The sequence below is a fragment of the Protomyctophum parallelum genome, assembly GCF_964188405.1.
Source record: "Protomyctophum parallelum genome assembly, chromosome: 4".
Classification (NCBI taxonomy): Eukaryota; Metazoa; Chordata; class Actinopteri; order Myctophiformes; family Myctophidae; genus Protomyctophum; species Protomyctophum parallelum.
The window spans coordinates 19,739,589-19,761,901 of NC_139700.1; the positions used below are offsets into that span (position 1 = coordinate 19,739,589).

The following is a 22,313-nucleotide window of genomic DNA, read 5'->3' on the forward strand; positions in this document are numbered from 1 at the left end:
CACTTTGACAGGCTGGGATGGCTTAGGGTCGACGACAGAGTACAGCATCTTGCAATGGGTCTGGTCCACAAGATTCGATACACCACCAAGATACCCATGTACCTGTCTAAATACTTCCTTAATGTAAACGAAGTCCACACCCACAACACCAGAGGGAGTGCAACAAACCATGTACAACCCAGATTCGGCACAAACAAGGGACTAAATTCTTTTCGCTCCTATGCCACCAAAATGTGGAACGCCCTACCAACAGTCATTAAGACATGTGAATCCCTTGACTCCTTCAAAACCGCTCTCAAAGGGCACCTACGGACGGCTGCAATTCGAAACTGGCCTCTGTAAAATCTGAATCCCCCCCACCCCCCCACCCCATTTTCCCTCACTGTATATTGTATCTTTTCCCTTTTTTGCTTCCCATATGATGAATTCCTGTTCTGTTCTTTACCTACAGAGAAATGTCTATTTGTATGTCTCTAAATGTTTGTATGTCCTTAAATGTTTTGATGAATTGAACAATGTGGACCCTGTTGTAAACAAGTGTAATGCTTAATTGGGTCGTCCACTCACAGTTGACAGTCTTTGTATTGAGTTTGTGCTTAAAATGTACTGTAAATTCTACAAACTGTTAATAAAGATTTCAATCAATCAATCAATGGTGTAAATAGGGGCCTATGTTAGACACGTATAGCTGGGAGCAGGAGAGAGTATCTGTGATAGGTAGGCCTATAGGGGGAACAAAATAATAATAGCCTACAGGGCCATGCAGAACCATTTCCATTTCTATCTCAATCATGGCAAAAACAGTGACAGTAGGTCACAGATTACTAGGCCTATGAAAATCTGCAAAACTCGTCCGTCGCTCCGTCACGCCTCCATATATGGTTGTCAGTCCATCACGCCTTGTGATACGTCACGCCACCATATATGGCCGTCAGTCCATCATGCCTTGTTGTGATGTGACACGCTCCATATATGGCTGTCTCCATATATGAAGATCACAACACTGACCTCATCAAAAGCCTGGATCATACACTGCATCATCACTTAGATTAGCCCTCATTAGCCCTCGGTCCCTACACTCATTCTGTATATCATGTCGGAGCTACAGAATGAGTGTAGGGACTGAGGGAACGTATCCGGGCTACGCCTAGATCTGCATATATGGAGCCGACCAGCAACTCTTTGACCTCAAACCCTGAGATCTCCATATATGGAGCAGACATGGTTCTGACATTCCATATGTTGATCCTTTTACACCCGTCCTTCCTCTTCGATGTCTCCCTTTTGACTGATACCTGTTCATTCACACTCTAGACGGGCCTGCCCCGAAAGTTATTAGTTCTCAACATGCCCGAAAATTAAGGCCCGGCCCTACCTGGGCCCTCATCAAACTGTACACTCAAGACACTGCCCCCGCTGCCACCCTTAGATCTCCATATACTGTATGGATGGAGCTGACCTGTTCTTACATTCCATATGTTGATCTGACCTCATCAAACCCTGTACAGTGTACACTCAAGACACGCTCCATATATGGCCAGACCTCATCAAACCCTGTACACTCAAGACAATGCCCCCGCTGCCACCCTTAGATCTCCATATATGGAGCTGACCTGTTCTGACATTCCATATGTTAACAAAATACAAATTTACAAATACAAACAAAATACATTTCTTGAATACGGTAATTCAATATGTATTCCCCTTCTTCGGTCTGTGCCCAATATCCTCATGTATGTATGGAGGAACTTTAAAAACATCAGATGCCAATAGGCCTACTACCATAATACGAAAGATTACACAAACGTACCGTAAACATTATTCTTTATATAAATGGCCTCTTCTGTGCCACTGTGTTTTTATATAATGAATAAAATCAATTGCCCTTTCAAACAATTCCATATAGGAAACTATGGAGACAATAAATACATTCTCAACCCCAAACCAAGCACTGAACTAGTAGGCATATTGGTTTAATTAAATGTTTTGCCACCGACATCTTGCAATAATAACTAAACAAACAACACCTTATGTAGGCTATAAACGTTTCATAAATAATTTCAAATTCATGTGACATATGACATGATCATCCTGTATACCTACTGACACTGAGTTATAATGGGCTATTATAAATTACATTTCGGGTCTTGCCGTAAGTATGCCAATAGACACGCAACAAAAAAATTGCCAACTGGCTTGCATGAATTCTTGACTCACTTGGTCGTAGTTTACCGAGGGCGTGACCTGTACAGTAGGTGTGTACAGGCCCTGGCCCTACCATCTGACTAATAAGGTCTACTTATCATGGCTTACTTGTGATAGTCACGCCATGCTGTCTTTTCTTCATTATTTCTGTGATATATCTACCTACCTTATAGACTAGTACTGGACCCTACTGTAAAGAAGTGTATGATTTATGGTGATTTATTGAGTTGTGCTTGCCTTGAAATGTACCTTCAATCAATATCTCTCTTCCATTTTAGGTTGATTATATATCTGTCTTTTACCGTCGTTTTAGCCTACAGAAGTATACACTCATGTTGTAAACCGGCACTTCCACAATACATTATTTCTATGCATATAAAGTGCTCTGTTAGTTTATTTACCTTTAAGGTGTGTGCATGTGAGATCTTCATGACAATGTTAAACTGCAGTGCTTATCACTGCTACCAACTCCACCCAGGCTATAGCCTATTAAAATCTCACTCATGGGTGGAGTTGGTCTCAATAGATCATTATACAGTAGACCTATAGGCCTAGGCCTACTGTATAATGATCTATTGAGACAGAGAGCTCAACTTCACCTATTGCTGTGGTGGTGCTTTTTTAATATTTTATTCCTTCAAATGAGATTTCAAAAGTAAACTAGAATTTTGCAGGCCGTGTAACACTTACGACCTGCTCTCAGTTGAGTAAGGATAAAGTAGCATAATAAATCTTTGACAAGATTTCACCAATCATGATCCATCCAAATAAAAATGTATCCGTTTGATCTTTATTTGAAAAATTAAAATAAAGTGCTTTTATATACAATACAATATAAAAGGAAAACAAAACAGTAGTGATGTATGATACAAAAAAATACAATTCACAATCTTTTTTTTTTTTTACATTGGCAGCTCAATTTTCAAAACAACTGTACAAAAAACGATCTTACTTATAATACATGTTGACAAGAGTCTGAGCAACTTGCAGTGTCAAAGATAGCAGGCTTGACCATAGTGGTTTTAACAGATGACACTGCAACTCAGCAATTGGCATTCTGACCATTTATGCATTTCATGAACCATAAACATGTTCAGATTTGCTATAAAATAAAATAATGTTGAAGACCTGCGCACATATTGTACTAAATCACTACATGTTTATTGTTTTGCACTTGGCAAATGTATTATTGTTCCAACAACCATATCACTAAAAGCTGCCATTTGTTTTATTAACAGTCTTACAAAAAAAGTACAGTTTGTAACTTTGTATCTATTTTGTTCTTAAAACTACTAGAGCCCAGGGTTTGATTTGTTGGAAGGAAAGGGGATCCGCCTCTGCTTTGATATCCCCCCTCTGGTCATTCATTTTGCCGGAGAGGAAATGTTTTATCCCCGTTTCTGGTCAGACTGAATAGAATACCAGTGCATTAATTTCCTTTTGGGAAATGTAGACTGTCTATGTATCACAATTTAATTCCAAATGCATGTTAACCATTAACCCTGGCATCCCTATTTTCAGCAAATTTGTGAGAATCTGTCAAACAAAAAATCTTCCCAAAATAATAGCTACAATAGCACATCTATAAGCTCACAATGTGTTGATATGCAACACACTGTGAGCTTATATATTGTCTATCTTTGTTATTTTGTCATACGAAGAAGTGTATATAGGCCTAGCTAGATTTAAGTGCTTAAGAAAATGCTCCCCTCCCCCAATTTGTTTTCACAAATCAAACACTGCCACTTCCATTTCCATGTATGACTAAGTACAGTAGTCCAGTCTTTGATATCTCTACAGATTCTGTATGTATTGCCATGTACAGGAACTGTATGTCAGTACTGTGCTTTCAAATAAATACAGCCAGTGCTTATACTTGTGTGCTATACCATAAAGAATTAACATTACCCCTGACTAAAGTTGAAGCCACAAAAATAACATACTTTACTGCCCAAATTAGCTCACTGCTGTTTTGCAATAAGGTCAATTGTGTCATCATATAATAGTATGCGATTCTACTGTGCTACCACCTGGTTATTATATGTTATTTGTAACAAACATTAGTATTCCAAGAGGCACATCTCTTGATGTGTTGCTTAAAGGCATTGTGAATTTACCTAAACTACAGACGTGTCACCAAATACAGAACCTGCTCAGAACTAAGGCTTTCCAATTTCATGTGCAAATCAAAGGCATTCTGAGTTAAACAATATGCCTTAATGCATGTTTGTTTTGTTTGAAATTGTTATTTTGCAAACCATGTTTAACAAATCTGAAATGAGACTTTAGTTTAATTGCATTGCAATTGGTATAAAAATGCTTTCAAACCTTATGTACTACAACATCTTGTGAATCGGCTAGCACATGTTGGACCGTGTGATAAAATCCATTGTCTTAAATTGTAGATGGATAGTGGACAGGTTCTAATCATAATCATAAAGCACGTATTATGCTAATTTAGAAGAGAGAATGGTTGACTTACAAACCATTTAATCAAGAAATAGGTTTTTGGTTCTTTAAAAAAAAAGTCTGGTTATATTCACTCACTCACTCTGTCACTCATCAGGTCAATAATCTAGGCCCAGTTATTAAAATCCAGGTTGCACTCTCCCGTAAGGGTCAATCATTACACTTTAAGACTAACATGCACTCAGGATTTTACTTTCCAGTCAAATGTCACTGAAACCAGATACCTCTGTTTACAGATATTCATGAAATGAAATGAATCAAACGTGAATTAATGTAGTGAGATAAACACCTAAAATATTAGTGGTCTGTATTGTGTCATAATCAGTACCATACTTGCTCTCATATAGCCTATCCAGATTTATTTGTGAGTAAATTACTTTAAAATATATTCAGCCCTAATGGCTCTATTCTGTCATTAAAAGGTTTGTGTCTGGACCCTCATCTTTTATCACCTGATTTTGGATGACAGGCTTTCAGAATGTCCATTATTTTCCTTCGCCTGATAACACAAGAATGGCTAAAATCACTTGCATACGTGTGTGTGTGTGTGTGTGTGTGTGTGTGGTGTGTGTGCACGCACACGTGTGCGCGCGCATGATAATGTCTCTGATCCTCAGTAATGAACAGCGCTGACACCTTTGTGCTTCACACAGTCTCTCAAGGTGAGGATTGTTCACCTCTCTTCACATTATTTGCTTTGCATAGTCTGCCTGTTTCATGAGGAACAGCATAGTAATACCTGGAATGGTGGGGAGGGTTCCATTCATCACACTGGTGAACTAAAAGCATGTTGAATATTGATTCAACCCTAAACACGTAGAATGGGACATCGTCCAAGTCGGGCAGAAACCTTGTATCCTTGTATATATTTCATATTTGTATGTTTTCCCGATTATACTAGATCATAATTTATGACGCTGTCATGTAAAAGTAGAAAAAAAAAATTTAAATTGATTTTGAAACTTTTCACTTATACTGTAAAGCCTTGCCCAATGCCTCGCCAGGTCGAAAGTGGTTAATTCTGTCTGCGTGTTTTATAAATATTTAACCAATGCAAAGTATTAACAAGAGCTGGGAACTAAATGATAACTACATTATATCCATTGGAACACAGGAACACATTTCCTGAAACGTAATAAAAAGAGTTCTGCCCGACAGTGGCGATACACTAAGAAAGTACATGTGGTCAGTTGGGCACACATTTATTTTTATTTTGATTGGAGTGATAGAGCGTAGTCGAGCAAAAAAAAAGAAAAAATCACTAAAGTAATCGTAGGCAGTGGTCCCCGTTTCTTTCTGACCTTGTATTTGATACTAGAATGGATGCACACAGTGGTTTATAAAAATATGCTTTTTCTTCTTTTCTTTTTTTTTACCTGCCAATAAGTATTGACTTTGGGTGTGTGCGAATGTTTGCCTACCTACAGTACAGCACACTGTGCATAGCTCAGTGAAAAACACGCTCTTATAAGATGATGCACATGGGGGAAGGGGGGGGGGGGGAGTCCGAACTCAGTGGAAAAAAAGAAAATCCCACTTTTTTTTCTCAACACGTTACCTGTAGAATGTGTAGATCATTTGGACGGACTGAGTGGTAACGCTGTGCACTTGCATCACTGAGTCATAGTGGGGCAATAGAGCTTCATCACTTCCACGTATATGTACTGTATGTTACATTCCCTCCGTGAGTACAATACAAACACTTCCAAAAAACCATCTGAAGGCAAACTGGAACTGTTCTTTTTTTAGTTGTGCTTCTAGTGCACTGGAGAAAAAGGGGGAGCATCTAAAAGAATGCAGGAAATGTACATGGACCACAGCGTCAGGAACACAAAGAGACAAAGTGCAAAATCTGTGTAATGAAATGTCACTCCGTGAAGAGTCCGACGCCTTTCAGTATTCCCTCGTTTAAGTTTTTCTTTTCAGCAAGTGCACTCTTTTCAATTCAGTTTACATTTTACAGTTCACAGTTTATCAAAAGCTGTCTTCACACAATGGAGTCTTTAATCTCTGAGCCCAGTCTGACCCGGGGCCGCGGGCATGTGGGAGAGATCTCTACATGGCTCTCTTTCAAGTTCAGAGGCCTTTTCTCTGACTCTGTAAAACTCTTGCTGTTTTCTGGCGAGGAGCACTCATGTGGAGGCGTGCTGCAGATATAGTTGTCATTAAGGGTCTGGTAGCCCTTATGATCTGGGACAGATACTGGTACTGCGTTGCCGTTTAGTGGCAGGTTCTCTGCAGGCTTTCCTGCTATCCTGGGCTTCTTCTGCTGTATGTTTGGACACTCCCCCTCCTTGAGCATGGACTTCATGCGGTCCCGGTTTCTGTAGACCACAAACAAAGAGAAAACAACCAGGGAGAAAGCAAGGAGGGCACACACCACGATGAGCTCGTTCCAGTAGGTCTTGGTGTTGATCTGCGGTGAGCGCGCCTCCCCCGGCAAAATGGGCTCCTCCTGTGGGATCTGTGGTGTGCGCGATCGCCCCGTCAGGGTGGTGCTCTCCTGTTTGGCCTCGCCCCTCACGCAGTAGTTGGCCAAAAGTTGTCTGAAGCCCTCTTCCACTGACCAGCACTCGTACGTGTCCTGTCTGTCGGCCTGAGCCACGACAACCAGGCCCCCCTCAGGGCTGGGGTAATGGAAGTGGCCCGAAGTCTCGCTGTACTCCCACCTCCTCTCAGCCAAGTTGGAGCGCAGCTTGCAAGGCAACACTTTAAATGTGTTGGCGGGTATAATTATCACCTGACATGAAGACATTCCTGAAAGCACAGAACAGAATAAACAAAAACTTGAAATAAATGTGTAATCAAGAGGTCAATTCAAATGCAGCACATGGGAAGAATCTGGTAGAGCCATACAGTCGTTTTGTGACTTACTTGTAGGTGGGGGTTTAGCAAGCCGTGGGCTGGGCACTGTCTTGTTGCAAATAGCCGATGTGTCCGCATCATCAACATCCTGCTGCCAGTGACTGAAAATGCATACATTTTTATTAGACCAATGGAGTTCTCCCAATAAAACAAGGAATAGTTTAACCAACTCTTTTTTATACTTCTATTAAAAGCATGAAAGATTGTGTGGAGAAAAAAATTAAAATGTTTGAGAACCACTGCTTTATGACACTCTCTCTGCTCGGTCATACTGCACTGTAGTACAATATCCTGTGTGTAAAGTGCTGTGCAGAGAATGTACACACCTGCCTGGTGGAGCCTGTCTGACATCCATACATTGCCTCCCGGTCCAGGCACAGTACGGGTCCCTGGAGAGCACACACTCCCCACAGCTCTGATAGTTTGTGCAGTTCGCCACTGGGACCTCCACCAGGCCAGAGAAAGTGGAAACATAAAGCTGGCCCTGTGGGGGACAGACGACCAGGGAAGGGGGAGGGAAGGAAAGGTGGCCCAGATACAGTCATTGGGGTTACTATTTTCATCCCATCACGACCGCAATTGGCCTCAATCTCAATACGTTACACTTAACTTTTTCCTCAATTACAATTCCATTAGTTGAGAGCAGAGAGGGCAGCATTCAATAAAGTGTCACATGCTGTTTAAAGCCCATCTTGTTGTTGCTCCCCAGAGAGAACGTTGCATGTAATTACAATGAACGTGAGCTCTTCATGGCTCATGGAATCCCTAAGCTGCCAATAAAAGGCATTTAGTGGGCTTGTTATTACTTCCCACTATGAGAACGTTTCCAGAAGTGATCAGAGTAACATACCTTCTCAGAGTCCAGCTCAATGTGTTGCACTGGTTGGGAATCAGGGAACAGCACCATCTCCTCAATTATGTGCATTTTGTCCTTCACGTTGATTGCTTTGTGAATCTTCCCTTCATCTACAAAAGGTGAGATATGTTTTGTAAAGAGTTGAGAGCTGCAAAAAAATTAAATGTGATCACAGGAATGATGATGATGAATTGGCCAAGAGGGTGCTTTAAGTTCCCTACCTGTACCAATGAAGAGCACATTGTAGGCTTTGTGCATGGCCTGGACGCGGTGGACAGCAATCTGCGTGTAGCGCACATTGCGCTTCAGCAGGAGAGGCTGACTGCGTATCACGCTGTCCATCAGGAAGTGGTCTTTGACGAAGTTCAGCACCTTGTCAGGCATATGAAGCGATGATGGGATGTTCTGCTCTCTGGCAGAGTTAGTGATGCACTGCGGAGGAAAAACACCCTTTATTCTCACACATTCATTCTCACGGACGGGATAACAATACCAACGGCAACAGTATATGGCTACAACCTCCTGCCCATCTCCGCTGTCTCATCAATGGGTTATATGTTTGTGGGATTTCGATTGATTGGCCTGTGATAAACCTGCCAGGAAATGAAAGCAGCAACACTCCGATAAGAATCAGAGTCTTACGGGAAGGGGGGCCGGTGAGACAGATAGCCGCTGAGCACAGATCGAGGACGTGGCTGATGAGCAGGCGGAAACACAATCTTGCACCACACATGGCAGGCTTTACATTTGTCTCATTACTGTCACCAGCAGTAACTGGCTTGCCCAGCAGAGGGCGGTGTACCGTGTGACAGTAACTCACCGCTCCAGGCCGGGGCTCAGGGACAGGGTGGTTGTAGGTGTACCACTGCTGGCTCTCCCGGTTCACTTCCCTGTAACGGCCGTTGAAAGCCTTCTCCACCTGGTCCATCGTGAAGGAACACACCGCAGAGCTACCTGACGCCCCTTTATACCTTTGAAGACATAAATCAACGTCTTAGCATTGGCTGCATACAATCGCCATGGAAAATAATAATTCCTGATTGGCTAGCAGGATATCGGGGCACAATATTGTGAGTTAATGCGTGATGAGGTGCTCTAATATAATACAAAAATCAACTTGGTAGAGACAATGCCCCTCTGCCTTGTCCATTATCTTCCAATATCACAACCAGGCTCGGATTTACCATTGGGCTAGGGTGGGCTGCTTTTTTAATGGTGGAATTGTAAAGTCAATCCAATTCAAGTGAGATTTGTGTTTAGCTGCCTGCCTGCCTGCCTGCCAGACAGCCAGCGAACTGATGCACCCCCTGTTACCTCCCGACTTAGCTGATGCCCCCCCACATGGAAATATAAATTGTATAAGCTATATAGAGACATACATTTCCTTTTTATCCACATACCTGAATATGGCATATATGCAGCAGGCTATATTCTGCATTACATAATTGGCATAATATGCTAATATATTTAAAATAAAACCATAGGACCACCATTAGACTTTTCATGTCGCGCACCCCCTAGAAGGTGCTCGCTCACCACAAGGGGTGCACGCACCAGTTTGGGAACCACTGTACTAGACAGTAGACACCTTTGATTTATATTGAACTCATTGATGAATCTTTACATTTTTCATTTATTTTATTTTTTTGCTGGTGAAAAACTATTAAATAATCTGGATTATTTTGAGACCCTTCCGATACCAATTTTTATAGCCGATATGGCACAATCCGATTATATCGTGCATCACAAATTAAATGTCATGATCTACAAGCTCATAGCACGGCACCGAGTGCCACGCTACGAGCTTGTAGATCTGCTATTTCTGAAAAATCTTGAAAATGTGGTGCAAATCTTTGAATATATATTCTTTCAGAGCGAACGTTTTTAACTCAAATTCTTGGTTCTGGGGGCTCCCTGGAACAACATATTTTCAGTTGGGGGTCGACGGCCAATTTCATATATTTTTGGTGGTTGACATGAAAATGTTTGAGAACGAGTGTAGAAGTGCAGAGATCTCACCACTGAGACGTGAACACTCCGTAGAACACAGTGCGCTTCCAGTCTTCAGGGCTCGGTGTCAAGACAAACATGTCCTGGATGATGTTGAAGGGGAAGCCATCATCAGGAAGAGAGCACAATAACTGGGCCTTAAGAAACGTGGTCCATTTCTTTTGCAGGACTCTTTCCCCTCCTTGGTCACCCTGCAACATAAATAAAATGTCTCTTTCAAGGCGCTACTCTCAATCTAACCAGCAGAGGGTGCAAGCACACAAGGTTGACACCTGTCTGTAGCGGAACTGTCACAGTTGAGAAATCTCCATGCAAAACTACAGCATACGCCTAGAGGCGTGATGTAGGCTACTGAATACCGGTCACATTTCTTCCTTTCCGATACCAATACGCAGCATAACAGACAGACAGACAGATATACTATATGTATGTCTCATGCACCAGAGGTGCCCGGCCCACATGGACTTATAGGACACAACATATAAATCATTGCATAGTTGTACAATAAAATAAAAAAACTAAAACAAAAATGCCTTTACTGAAACAACTTTTTTTTTAAACTTATAATGCGGCACGTGTGTGCGTGCGTACGTGTGTGTACGGTTGTAATGCACGTAACTCGAGAACCGTTTGACCCACCGACCTCACATTCAACACACACAGGGAGTGCAGGTATCGAGTCGGTCGGACCCACAGTTCTCCAGAACCACCACAAAAGGCTCTGGTCAGGCTCTGCCAGTGGGCCTAACGAGTACAGTTGTATGAATGGACTAGATTGAAAATATTACCCTCCAAAAGGGAAAACCATACCGAGCAAAAGAGACAGTGCCTATACTGTAGATCACTTACAGTAACACAAGACTAGGTAAAGGGAACAATATGCACGGTTGGAACCTGGCTTGTATACAAAACATTACAGGCACTGGGAAGGGAAAATGCTTTTAAAAGAAAATGGAAAAAAGGGCAATGCTCTTAGACGATGCTTTTTCACTGACACTACCTCTGGTGCTTTTGGCACCAGCCTTCCCACTAGACTGTGGAACACAGTCTCTCCCACATGCAGCTCCTCCAATGAGAAACTCTTTGGGGGCTAACTACATCATTGGGCCTCAATGAGAGTGAGTGCATATGGGCCATGAATGCTAAACACTTAACTTAGTTATATATTTCACTGGGAATTATGGGCCCCAAGGTTACATTAGGTGATGCCGAATGTTATGCCTACATCAGCCATAAATGTTTTCTTTAAGAAAGGACGGTGGGTTAGAAGGGAGGATGATCAACTGTATCTACCGTCTGTTTGCACTCAGTCCATGGCAGCAATTACTCCAATGTTTGTCAAGCATAGATCTGAAGAGAACTAAACAGCTGATAAGTAGTTTTAAAAACATGCCTTATCAAAGGGAAAGACTAGAGTAGACTACACAAAAGAAATAAGTCCTTTTAGTATTGCATTTATCAGAGGAAATGACAGCGTAGCTTGGAAAGAGAAATGACACGTGACTGATGCGGAGCTTCTGAACCATTATTTTCTGTAGCAGTTAATGAGCAACATACATTCCCTGCTCCTTCTGCCCCGAACAAAACTTTACGATTTAGTGCCATGCTGTATATAAACGTACTGTGGAATAATTATGGCCAATTCCTCCCGCTCATTAACACCATGAGGGCATCCACTGAACAGCCCAAAGGCTGTTGAAAAAGCAGGTAGTAAGGGCTCAATTCTGGGAACATGAATAGGTTCCATGGGAGCGTCATATGTTTTGTTTGTTTGCCCCAAAACACTGTATGCAAGCCTCAATGAAGTGGAACTTGACTACTAAACAACAACAGAGCTGCAGCAAAGACCATGCGTCAAATGCTGGATTAGGATGGAGAAATATAGGCTTGAACTGAAGATAATAATTGATTTGTGTAAAATACCACTGTTCCTTATATAACTCCAACTAAGTGATGCCATCAGACTTCCGCTACAATTTCTATCCCTTTTTACTGTCATTGTATTTTATGTCACAGCCAATTTATTTATTCTACTATTTTGTATTCATTTTAATACTCCACCCAGAGTGTCACTTTGATTCTCACTTTCCACTTTCCTTTGTGAGCCATAGTATTCTGTACCAAACCTGTTTATGTCCAGTTTTGTCCACTACATTTTTACTGTCTGTTGAGGTTAATCTTGCAAAACACGTACAGGACCAATCACTCAACACCAAATTCCTTGTGCCCGCTTCCAGCAACCCAAGGTGTTTTTGCCTGTTTTCTCCTTCTTCTGCTTTCTTTTTCTTTGATGTTGCAAGAAAGATGTATTTTTGGCGCTGCTCTGCGGCGACATGGGCATAAGGACTACACTTGCATGAGGGCCCTTTGTCTAAGACAAATTCCTTCCTCAGGAGACAAATAATAAAGAACCTTGAACCTTGAAGGAAGTACTCTTTTAAAATGATATGATAATATAACTTTAATTTCATAATGTGTATGTGACATGGAGTCATACAGTATACGTCATAGATACATCAGAGATGACGTCACAGGTATCCAATATGCAGTCCGTGATCCACACAAAGCCACACCGTTATTGGACCACATCTTGTTTAGCTAAAACTCACGCTAAGCATAATGTTGTGTATATTATTTTATGAGCATAATCATATTTACTACAGTACAAATATGTTTCTAATGTGTTAAAAACCACTCTACGTATATTCTAAAACACATGTACAGTACTTAAAGGGACACCAATGTTGCTTTAACTTTCTGAATTGTGAGCTTATCGGTCGGCTATTTTCAACACAATAACAGAAAACAGGAAAGTCCATATCGGGTTTAAGTTTAAAATAAACACTGAGGATTTTACAGTGGAGATTGGGGTCCCAGAGATGAAAAAAAAAGGTTATCAAACGGTATCTGTGGACTAATCAAACTGAGGAGTCTTGACATAAAACAGGTTGAGAATCACTGCCTTAGATCAAATGTATCAGTGTACTGCAGTGTGTAAATAAAAAAAAGCCAGAGATGTATACAACACACGGAGCTCTGCTTCTGACTCTGAATTATGGCTGTGATTGACAGCCGAGCTCCACCGTCTTCCTGGGGGTTTGTGTGTGATGCCTTGCTTCTTCTGACAGCAGGGTAACTGTCAGGAGAAACACCTGGGGACAGCCCAGCCACTTCTCTACATTCTGCGGACACTGGCCGCAAATAGTGAGCGAGTCAAATGTGCGTGCGTGCGTGCATATGTGTGTATGTGTATGTCAATACGGAAAATACTGGACATTTCAAAGATCAGTTCTCCTTTTCAGCCATTATAGGGGAATAACTTCAGAAACTCCTACTGGGTAACTTTATCCAGTTAAAACATTTATATATTTTCACTGGTATATTTTCACACTATTTCGAGTCACAATTGTCTGTTGTTGCTTGCCAAAATGTTTTTTTTGCCACTCAGTAGGCATTCCCGCATAACTTCCACGTATGATGATGATGTCACACGCATACCCTCTATTGATTGTTCAATATGTTTGTTATGTTATGGCTGCAAAGCCCAGTGAGTCATACGACAACTTCTCATATACCCTCATATCTGTGTAAAGTGAAAAAATAAATAAATAAAAATGCTATGAAGAAAGGTGTCTTTGATGTTACAAGGCAGTGCGTAGCCAGCAGACACAATTCAGAAATTCAAAGCAATTGAATTGGGGGGGGGGGGGGGGGGGGGGGTGCATTCAACTGTCAGTGAATGTTTGTCACTCTCCTTGGACTGCGGTAGATGAGGCAATGTCAACATCTCACATGTGACATTCAGTGACAATCGGATTAATCAAGACCTTCAGGATATTGATGATCATTTACAAACACTCAGCAGCCAAGAACATTTCTAAATGACTGAGTCAATTCAAAAAGCACTGAATATATAAGTATACACTACAGTATAACTGTATATACTCAATGTTGTGGTAATCCATTTATGTGCAAAGGGACTGGTGGTGCAGTCATCCTGAGCCGTTTGTGAATCCTGTCTGAATGCTAATATTTGGTGAAACATAAGAACAGAGGGTGGAGTGGATCAGATTTGGTGGAGAAAGAGGGCTTGGCCAGAGGAAAACACGCGAGAGGAATGTTTTTCTGTAATGAGAGATCCTGCGTGCTGCACCACCCTAAATAAAACACATACAGCTGTTCAGCAGCGCATGCTTCAGTATGTGAGATTATAAACACGCACACATCCTCCTCCTCCTCTCCGTCTGTCATTTCTCTATTTACCTCACGCACGCACATGCATATACACACAGCAGAGAATACCAGACGACTCGCCCCTTTACCAACCCCCACAAAAACAGTTAATTTAGTATTGAAATCTGAAATTATCTTGTATACAGATTTATTTGATTGTATAGTAGTCGATCTCTATACTCAAACACACAAATGTACCAATGTCTCTGTATTATGACAGAATGGTGATGGGCAGATGGGCAGTTACCATGTCTTGTCTGAGATGAGTAACAGAACCAATTGTCTACTCTGAACAGTCTGAACGGTATATCCACCAAGGTTAATGCTCACCTTGCACACGCGAGCAATGCGTGACACGATGGTGTTGTCAAAGAAATCAAACTCCTTCCCAGCTTCGCTGAAGAAGAAGTAAATCTTATCATCATCACCCACTGGGTTGCCCTTGGGCAGGCTCTCCTGTATGTAGGCAGAGCCCACAAAGGCCGGGTCTGAAAGAGTAAACATAATGGTTTTAGATATCAACTCATACCCAGGGGGCGGCAGGGAAGTCCCAATTCCCTGTGACGTCAAAATTCTCCATGCAACTGGCAAATAGCAGCATGTGGGCAAGCCCTGCACAGTAAAATAATGTTCTGAGATTATATTACAGAAGAGCTATTTCAACAGCATTGGGAGAAACTATCAATGCCTGTATAGTTCTGTAAGACATAGACATACTGAATTGCAGCCATGTGACCTTGGAGCATATAATACCTTGTAGCCAGTTCAACGAGTTTTCTGTTTTTAGAGCCGTTCCTTGACCGAGGCTCTTGTAAATGATGGGTTCATTTCCTTGGAAATTACTGACCGTACCAGCATACAGTTCTCCGTCTGCAACAAACACAGAAGAACCCGGGTTAATCATACTCTGTTTACCAACACAGGATGGGCCTCTGTCTGCGTCATGCACGCTAATGTGATCCAGAACTCTGTTTGTTTGTTTGTATACAGTGAAAAACATGAACCCAGAATTAATGCCAATCTCCTGTATCCAGTTTTTCTGTACATTACCAGATTTCCACAGAGCTCCCAAAAGAGGATTTATGTCTGTAAATTCCTGACATCTTATAGGGTGTGTTCGACCTACCAGCCATAATGGCAGTGGACTTGTAATCCGGGTTGAAAGGACAACGGCTGCGTCCATCCTCTGTAACAATTTCCCCGGTCTGGCTCCTCACGAGAGAGAAGTCTGTTGTGTTCTGGAAATCACGCACACACACGCAAGGAACACACACACACACACACACACACACACACACACACACACACACACACACACACACACACACACACACACACACACACACACACACACACACACACACACACACACACACACACACACACACACACACACACACACACACACACACACACACACACACACACACACACACACACACACAACTTACATTACACTTGCCCACAATCCTTTGGTCACTTGGCCCATTTACTGTAAGCATCCCAACCCAAATGAAGAGGTGGTCAGGCTATCTTGGGTAATATGGTTCAAGCTCAGGTCACGCTTGTATGTTTGTCAATTATCATGGGACATAATAAAAGGCCTTGATAGAGTGATGAAAAGACTGCAAACCGCTATACTGTGTTTTGTCTAACTCCATTTTCCACTGTGAAATCACATTGTCCAACTGATTAAATTTAAGACTGCTGGTTCTGTCTGTGTGGGCAGAGCCTGCAGCTGCCAGTGCGCTAAGAAGAGAGCTCAGAAGTACCTGGAACTCTGGGTCAGAGCCCCCTGTGATAACAATGGGTTTCCCTAAGTGTTGTCTGTCTCGTATCCAAGTAAAGCAAAGCGGAACAACTACAGTATATGTCCACTGCGGCTGTTAATATTCCAAAGTGGAAAATATGCAGCCTTCAAGGAGACACATTGGATAGAAGTCCTTGGGAAGAAGGAAAAAAAAGGATCTGAGCAGCACAACAACTCAATTCATCCACACAAGCTGCACGTCTTGCTTGACAATGCTGAGCTCTCTCTCTCTCTCTCTCTCTCTCTCTCTCTAAAGCATATGTACAAACATTTGATTGCGCACTGTAGTCAAATTAATTACATAAAAAAGGCAAAGAGCTTATTTCCACTATTGCTGTAAATGTGTGACATTTGAGTATACAGGGGGCATGGTTACATAGGGAATACATACAATAAAAAAAATATATAATACTGTATGTATATAAAACATTTACGTATAAACAAATTCAATAACACAATGTCAGCCAAAGCTGCGTCACATGCACACTTACTATGTATGCACAGATGGGACTGAAGGCATACGTTCCGCACACATAGAGATGAGTGTTGTTCACGTGCAGCAAAATCTTGATGTAGTTGAAACAGTCCGTCTGTGTTGGAAACACGGGAGAGAGAACAACAACAGGATGAATGATGAGTCTAAACATCCTTATCCACTTCACATGTTCTTCAGAGATACGCAGATGAAACAGGGGCTGCCTTCTACAATCGCTAACCCCTTTCAACATGGCATCCATATATTTTGCATGGTCATAATTTTCAAAAATAACAAAGATAGCAGATGTACAAGGTTGATCCAATAGATTGGCTATTTGGTGCGTGTCGTCCTATGAAGTGGTTAAGTGCATTTCCAAATCACATGGCTGTAATACATTTTCTCCTAATAGGCTGGGAGGTCCACTTGACTGATTAGGCTGATCTCATCAACATCTCAGGCCTATGAGCCCCCCTTACTTATAATATGAATCAATAACCACACATACATCTGATGATGATACTCCTATAAGCACATCTTGCAAAATAAATGGCCAAGTAATATGGTACAGTTTATTTTATACTAGCTGGGGTACATACCCAGTGTTGATGAGCATTTGCGCCTGTCGTAGACATGCGCAGAGCAAGTTCAGTCAGGGAACCTCAGTCAGCGCGCCGGCCGTTAATTGGGCCACCGCAGCATCAAGCTCTCATCCACATGATTCACTCAGCCAATCACACGCTCACCCAATCTCTCATACCGGCTACTTGAACCAGAGGTTTGCAGTCCTCTGCCTTCTTGCTTGCTTACACTGCTGTTGTATCAACGTGCTGTTGTCATACAACCTGCGCTCAACTCTGCTTGCTTTAGCCTACTGCCGTTGTATCAGCGTGCTGCTGTCATACAAACTGCGCTCAATTCTGCTTGCCTACTGCTGTTGTATCAGCGTGCTGCTGTCATACATCCTGCGCTCAATTCTGCTGCTGCTGCTTTTTGTATACTGCGTGCTGCTGTATACAAAGTGCTCACCCACCTCCACCCCAGCTACCACCTGTCGTTTTGGATCTACTGTTTAGGTACGGGGGATTCAGAGTCCCTATGGTTGGGACTGATGCGCTTGACCTGAGTACCTAAAAGCAGATCCAATACATCGCCAAACCATAATAAATATATTGCATTGATTATCTTATATTCAATAAATATATATTACATCCTCCTTGAGTTGTCTGACTGAACCTGGGTTGGATTATTGTGTGGGTGAAATAATCACAAAGTACAGTACAGTACTTGGAGGCCAGTCTATGATGCAAGCCATTTGTGATGTCAGTGCTATGACATCCAGCAGCGCACACACACACACACACACACACACACACACACACACACACACACACACACACACACACACACACACACACACACACACACACACACACACACACACACACACACACACACACACACACACACACACACACACACACACACACACACACACACGTGAGGATAACCTTCAGGCCCTGCCAACAGGTACAGTAGCTGCACTGTCCATGATATATGGGCCAAGTGAACTGGGCTACATGAGTTCTACACCAGCAGCACTTCACTTACCTGCAAGTTTTTGCCTTTGAAGCTGCACTCGTCTCTCTTTCTCTCTGGAGTGCTCCATGTTAGCTGCAGGAGAGGAAATGCGTTGAGTCACAGAAGAATAAACCTGCGTGCTGCGCCTTGTCATATTCACATTGCACCTGTGGGGGTGGTATATATAATGTATATTGTCCCTGTCGGGTGGAAACCCTGTATCTCTATATTTCAACTTGTTTCTGTAAATTCATACTATCATACAAAAGTAGCAAAAATAGCCGATCTACCAGCTCGTCACGATGCAGTGTGTTGTGAGCTTGTAGTGGTTAAGTGTGTCTGTGGGATTAATAAATATTTGCATTGGAACACACTTTATTTTATTTATTTCCTGAAAAATCAGTGTTGGACATACAAGGTTTCCACCCGACAACGACGCTATGTATGAACTATGCAGATATATATACAGTACGTACGTGTCTCTGTAGCTTGGCTCTGCTGATATCGGTGAGATTGAGAGCAAAGAGGACCTCCCTCGCGCCCACATACAGCATGTTATCTTCTTTACTGAGGAGGAGGGAGGTGAAGTTGGAGACCCCGTTGACCGAGAAATGCTTGGCTGTTCTTTCCTTTGCATCTGGAGATGATGAGAGCACAGACACAAGAGGAGACACAATATTAGTGGAACGGCGCCAACTCAGGAAATTATGCAGATTCCTTGACGTGTGTCTGGGCGTTCATAGTATGTGGTGGTGCTGCTGTACAGATGCATGGTGTATTTAGGGTGGGAGTTTCCGCACATGTGCACGCACACATGCACACAGACACTGTCACTGTGAGACACAGACACGTGTGTGTGTGTGTGTGTGTGTGTGTGTGTGTGTGTGTGGGGTCACAAATGTAACTGTTCAGCAGGGACACAGATGTTCTTTGCTAATCGAGACACCAACGCAGTGTGTCATTATCAACCAGGTTCCTTTAGGCCCGTTTTCTCGTTCCTATGACAACTATATCGACTAGCATTAGATTTTTTTTATGCCAACCTTGATTCCCTCTCTCCGGTGTGTGTCATGCGTGTGTGTGTGTGTGTGTGTGTGTGTGTGTGTGTGTGTGTGTCCAGTCAGACGTCTTTCATCACCGCGCTTCCGTTCAACACAGAGAGAGGGAAGTGGAGGAAGCAAGCAGTCTCTCCCTAAAAGGATGTCTGTCCTCTCAACACACTGACACACTTCAGAGCCTCTCACTGCTTCCTAAAGCCCGCTGTCAAAACATCCAGTCTCACTTCATGATTGCCTTAAAGCTCACGAGTCACCTAACATAGAGCAGTGGTGTTCAAAGTGGGGTTTGACCACCCCCATCATGGGTTCGGGGGAAAGGGGGGTCCTTGACATGAAAAAAGCTGGCCTAGAGTCCTTCCATGTGGGCCTGGCCTGAGCATCTGAAACTAAAGGTCATACTAGTATAACAAATCGACTACAATGTGATCCCAGAACCATCCATTCCTTTAGTTTCTAGTTCTAGTTTTTTGTTGTTGTTGTTGTTGTGGTTGTTTACCTTTCCATTATAGCGTTAAAAAGGTAGACAGGTAGAACAAACAATGGTAACAAAAGTCTTTATTTGGAGTTAGACAACATTTGATCCGGTGTGGATCTTCTTTAGGTCAAATTAATTTGAAGATCATCCACAAACGTACTATAACCTATTTGAAATAAAGATTTCTTTAACAATGCGTGGGTTCGACCTTTTTACTTTTAGCATAGGAGACATTGTTGATGTGTGTATACAGTAGGTCCGACCTACATTTCAATTGAATAAAAAGGTGAAGACAGCAGATGTACAGCTCGTAACACGTTACATTGCTACATGTTGTAGCTTGTACATCAGCTATTTTCATAGTTTTTTAAACATATGGAACGTATATTTTCGGGTGTCCACAACTCAGGCTTAGTACTACCTCCTGAACACTGAGCAGGGCCCAAATTAGGTTTTGAGAACCTTATCTGAAACCAAACTATAGCATATGGAGGGGGGGGGGAAACAGAACCCGTGAAATTCACGGCACAGTTCACTACTTTATTGTAGTCAAAAAGAGCCAAAAGAAAAGCAGGGTAGTCCTACACAAGGACTCAAGGGGTTTTATTCTTCTGATAAAGGTACCGTATATATATATACAGTATATATATATATATAACTATAACTAAAAATACATCGCATGGATACACCTGGGACGTATCCTCAGTGATGTATCCTGAGGTCAACAGGGTTTCGGGTCTACCAACATCATACCCCTCATTCAGGGGACCCAGCCGGGGTTGATCAAATCCGACTCACGTCCCAGTAGCTACCCTCGATCAGTCCATCAGGGAATGAGCAAGGCCACACAATCCGTTGCTCCGGAACTACTCTGCCGGGACTGGGAGAACCAGATTCTGAAGGACTAGGCTCTGTGGGTTGGCTCCTGTCCGGGCCCCTCCTACGTCTCACCAGGTCCACTCCTGCTCTCACCAGGCCCAGGACCTGTGCGTTGCACTTGCACCAGACTCCCAGCACCAGGCACTTCATTCAGGAGTGGTGGATTATAATGGCCCTCCTAAAGGCCTCACTGAGGTTTGTTGGGCTTCCTCCTCACGGAGGACACAGGCTGGGGCGCTAACCCATATAGTGCTCACCCGGGTGCCGTCTACATTCCGGCTGTCACCCGTCTCTCCGGTAGTCACATAGTCTATTCCTATGAGCCACTAGAATAGTGGCTAATGGGAGGCCTGATCATTTATGCACTCAGAGTTAAATGAACACTTAGGATTTGTCTTTGAAGAGGGTGAAGAACTGGGCCTGGTGAAGAATAAACTACAGAGCAAGGAATCAATCTGAGACCGTAATTAGATTCTACCTTTCTATTATACCTACCTGCAGTGCAGAACCATGTGACCTAATGTAACCCGGCCTCACAGAGGACATGCAGGAGGCTCAGAGACTTCCTCCCCCTTGGGAAAACAACACGCTAATAGCAGCACATCGCCACAGCAACAGGGGGCCTTATTATGGTTAAATCTGTCTGCAAAACCACAAGAGACTCTCCTCTACATACTGTAGCAACGACCCACTGGGGCCTTAATTTCTCCGTCTCTGTGATTAAAGGATGAATCGAGTGCTACATCATGGCTGTGCTCTTTCGCTTGATTTATACTTAGTTGCGAACGGGTGTTGTTGTGCGCTGATTAATAGCAGATCTACAAGTTCACGGTGCGAAACGATGTGAGCTTGAAGAGCTTGTAAAGCTTGTACTTGCTGTTTGCGACACCCGCATGCACCAAAGTATAAGTCAGGCTTTTCTCCTCCTTCGGTGCCCCGGGCAAATGTAACGGTGATTTACACAGACAGAGACAAAGGCCAGAGCTTGAACCAAAACAAAGGCTTTCAGGGGGTTTGTGAGGGGAGGATATCTACACAATTACTCTCAGGAGTCAGATCACCACCGACGTACTCAGCAACCGTGGCTGACGCAGGAAAACAATAGGGCCAGTAATTGTGTATCATTAAAGAGATCCACGAGGGCTTGAAACGGTATGAATCTTTCCATTCAGAACTTAAGGCAAACATTAATCATCTCCCCGTTTAGATTTATTTGCCTGCAATATCGTGTTCCACTCAAAGTCTAGGCTATTGTAAAGTATTTTATATCACCACAATGTATAATAGCATGTTTCACCATCATGTGATCGAGGAAGCATGCCTCAGAAAGTTATAAAAGACAGAAAATGTACAAATATGAAAAACAAGTTGCTTCATATGAAGTGAATGGTTTTCAT

General features: G+C 42.6%; 1 protein-coding gene across 2 annotated transcripts in view; it reads right to left on the minus strand.

Moving 5' to 3' along the window:
• Positions 1-2,987: 2,987 nt before the first annotated feature.
• sema4ba (sema domain, immunoglobulin domain (Ig), transmembrane domain (TM) and short cytoplasmic domain, (semaphorin) 4Ba) overlaps positions 2,988-22,313 on the minus strand; it is a 59,459-nt gene continuing 40,133 nt past the window's right edge. For both annotated transcript variants that reach the window (XM_083763034.1, XM_083763033.1), the window contains 13 exons: positions 18,981-19,141; positions 18,535-18,597; positions 16,940-17,038; positions 15,765-15,876; positions 15,392-15,508; positions 14,969-15,126; positions 10,415-10,596; positions 9,216-9,366; positions 8,617-8,827; positions 8,390-8,505; positions 7,866-8,023; positions 7,549-7,640; positions 2,988-7,431 (listed from right to left, as the gene is read on the minus strand). In XM_083763034.1, coding sequence (XP_083619160.1) covers positions 6,662-7,431; positions 7,549-7,640; positions 7,866-8,023; positions 8,390-8,505; positions 8,617-8,827; positions 9,216-9,366; positions 10,415-10,596; positions 14,969-15,126; positions 15,392-15,508; positions 15,765-15,876; positions 16,940-17,038; positions 18,535-18,597; positions 18,981-19,141 — 2,390 coding nt within the window. In that variant the 3' untranslated portion in view covers positions 2,988-6,661. The remainder of the gene's footprint in view (positions 7,432-7,548; positions 7,641-7,865; positions 8,024-8,389; positions 8,506-8,616; positions 8,828-9,215; positions 9,367-10,414; positions 10,597-14,968; positions 15,127-15,391; positions 15,509-15,764; positions 15,877-16,939; positions 17,039-18,534; positions 18,598-18,980; positions 19,142-22,313) is intronic.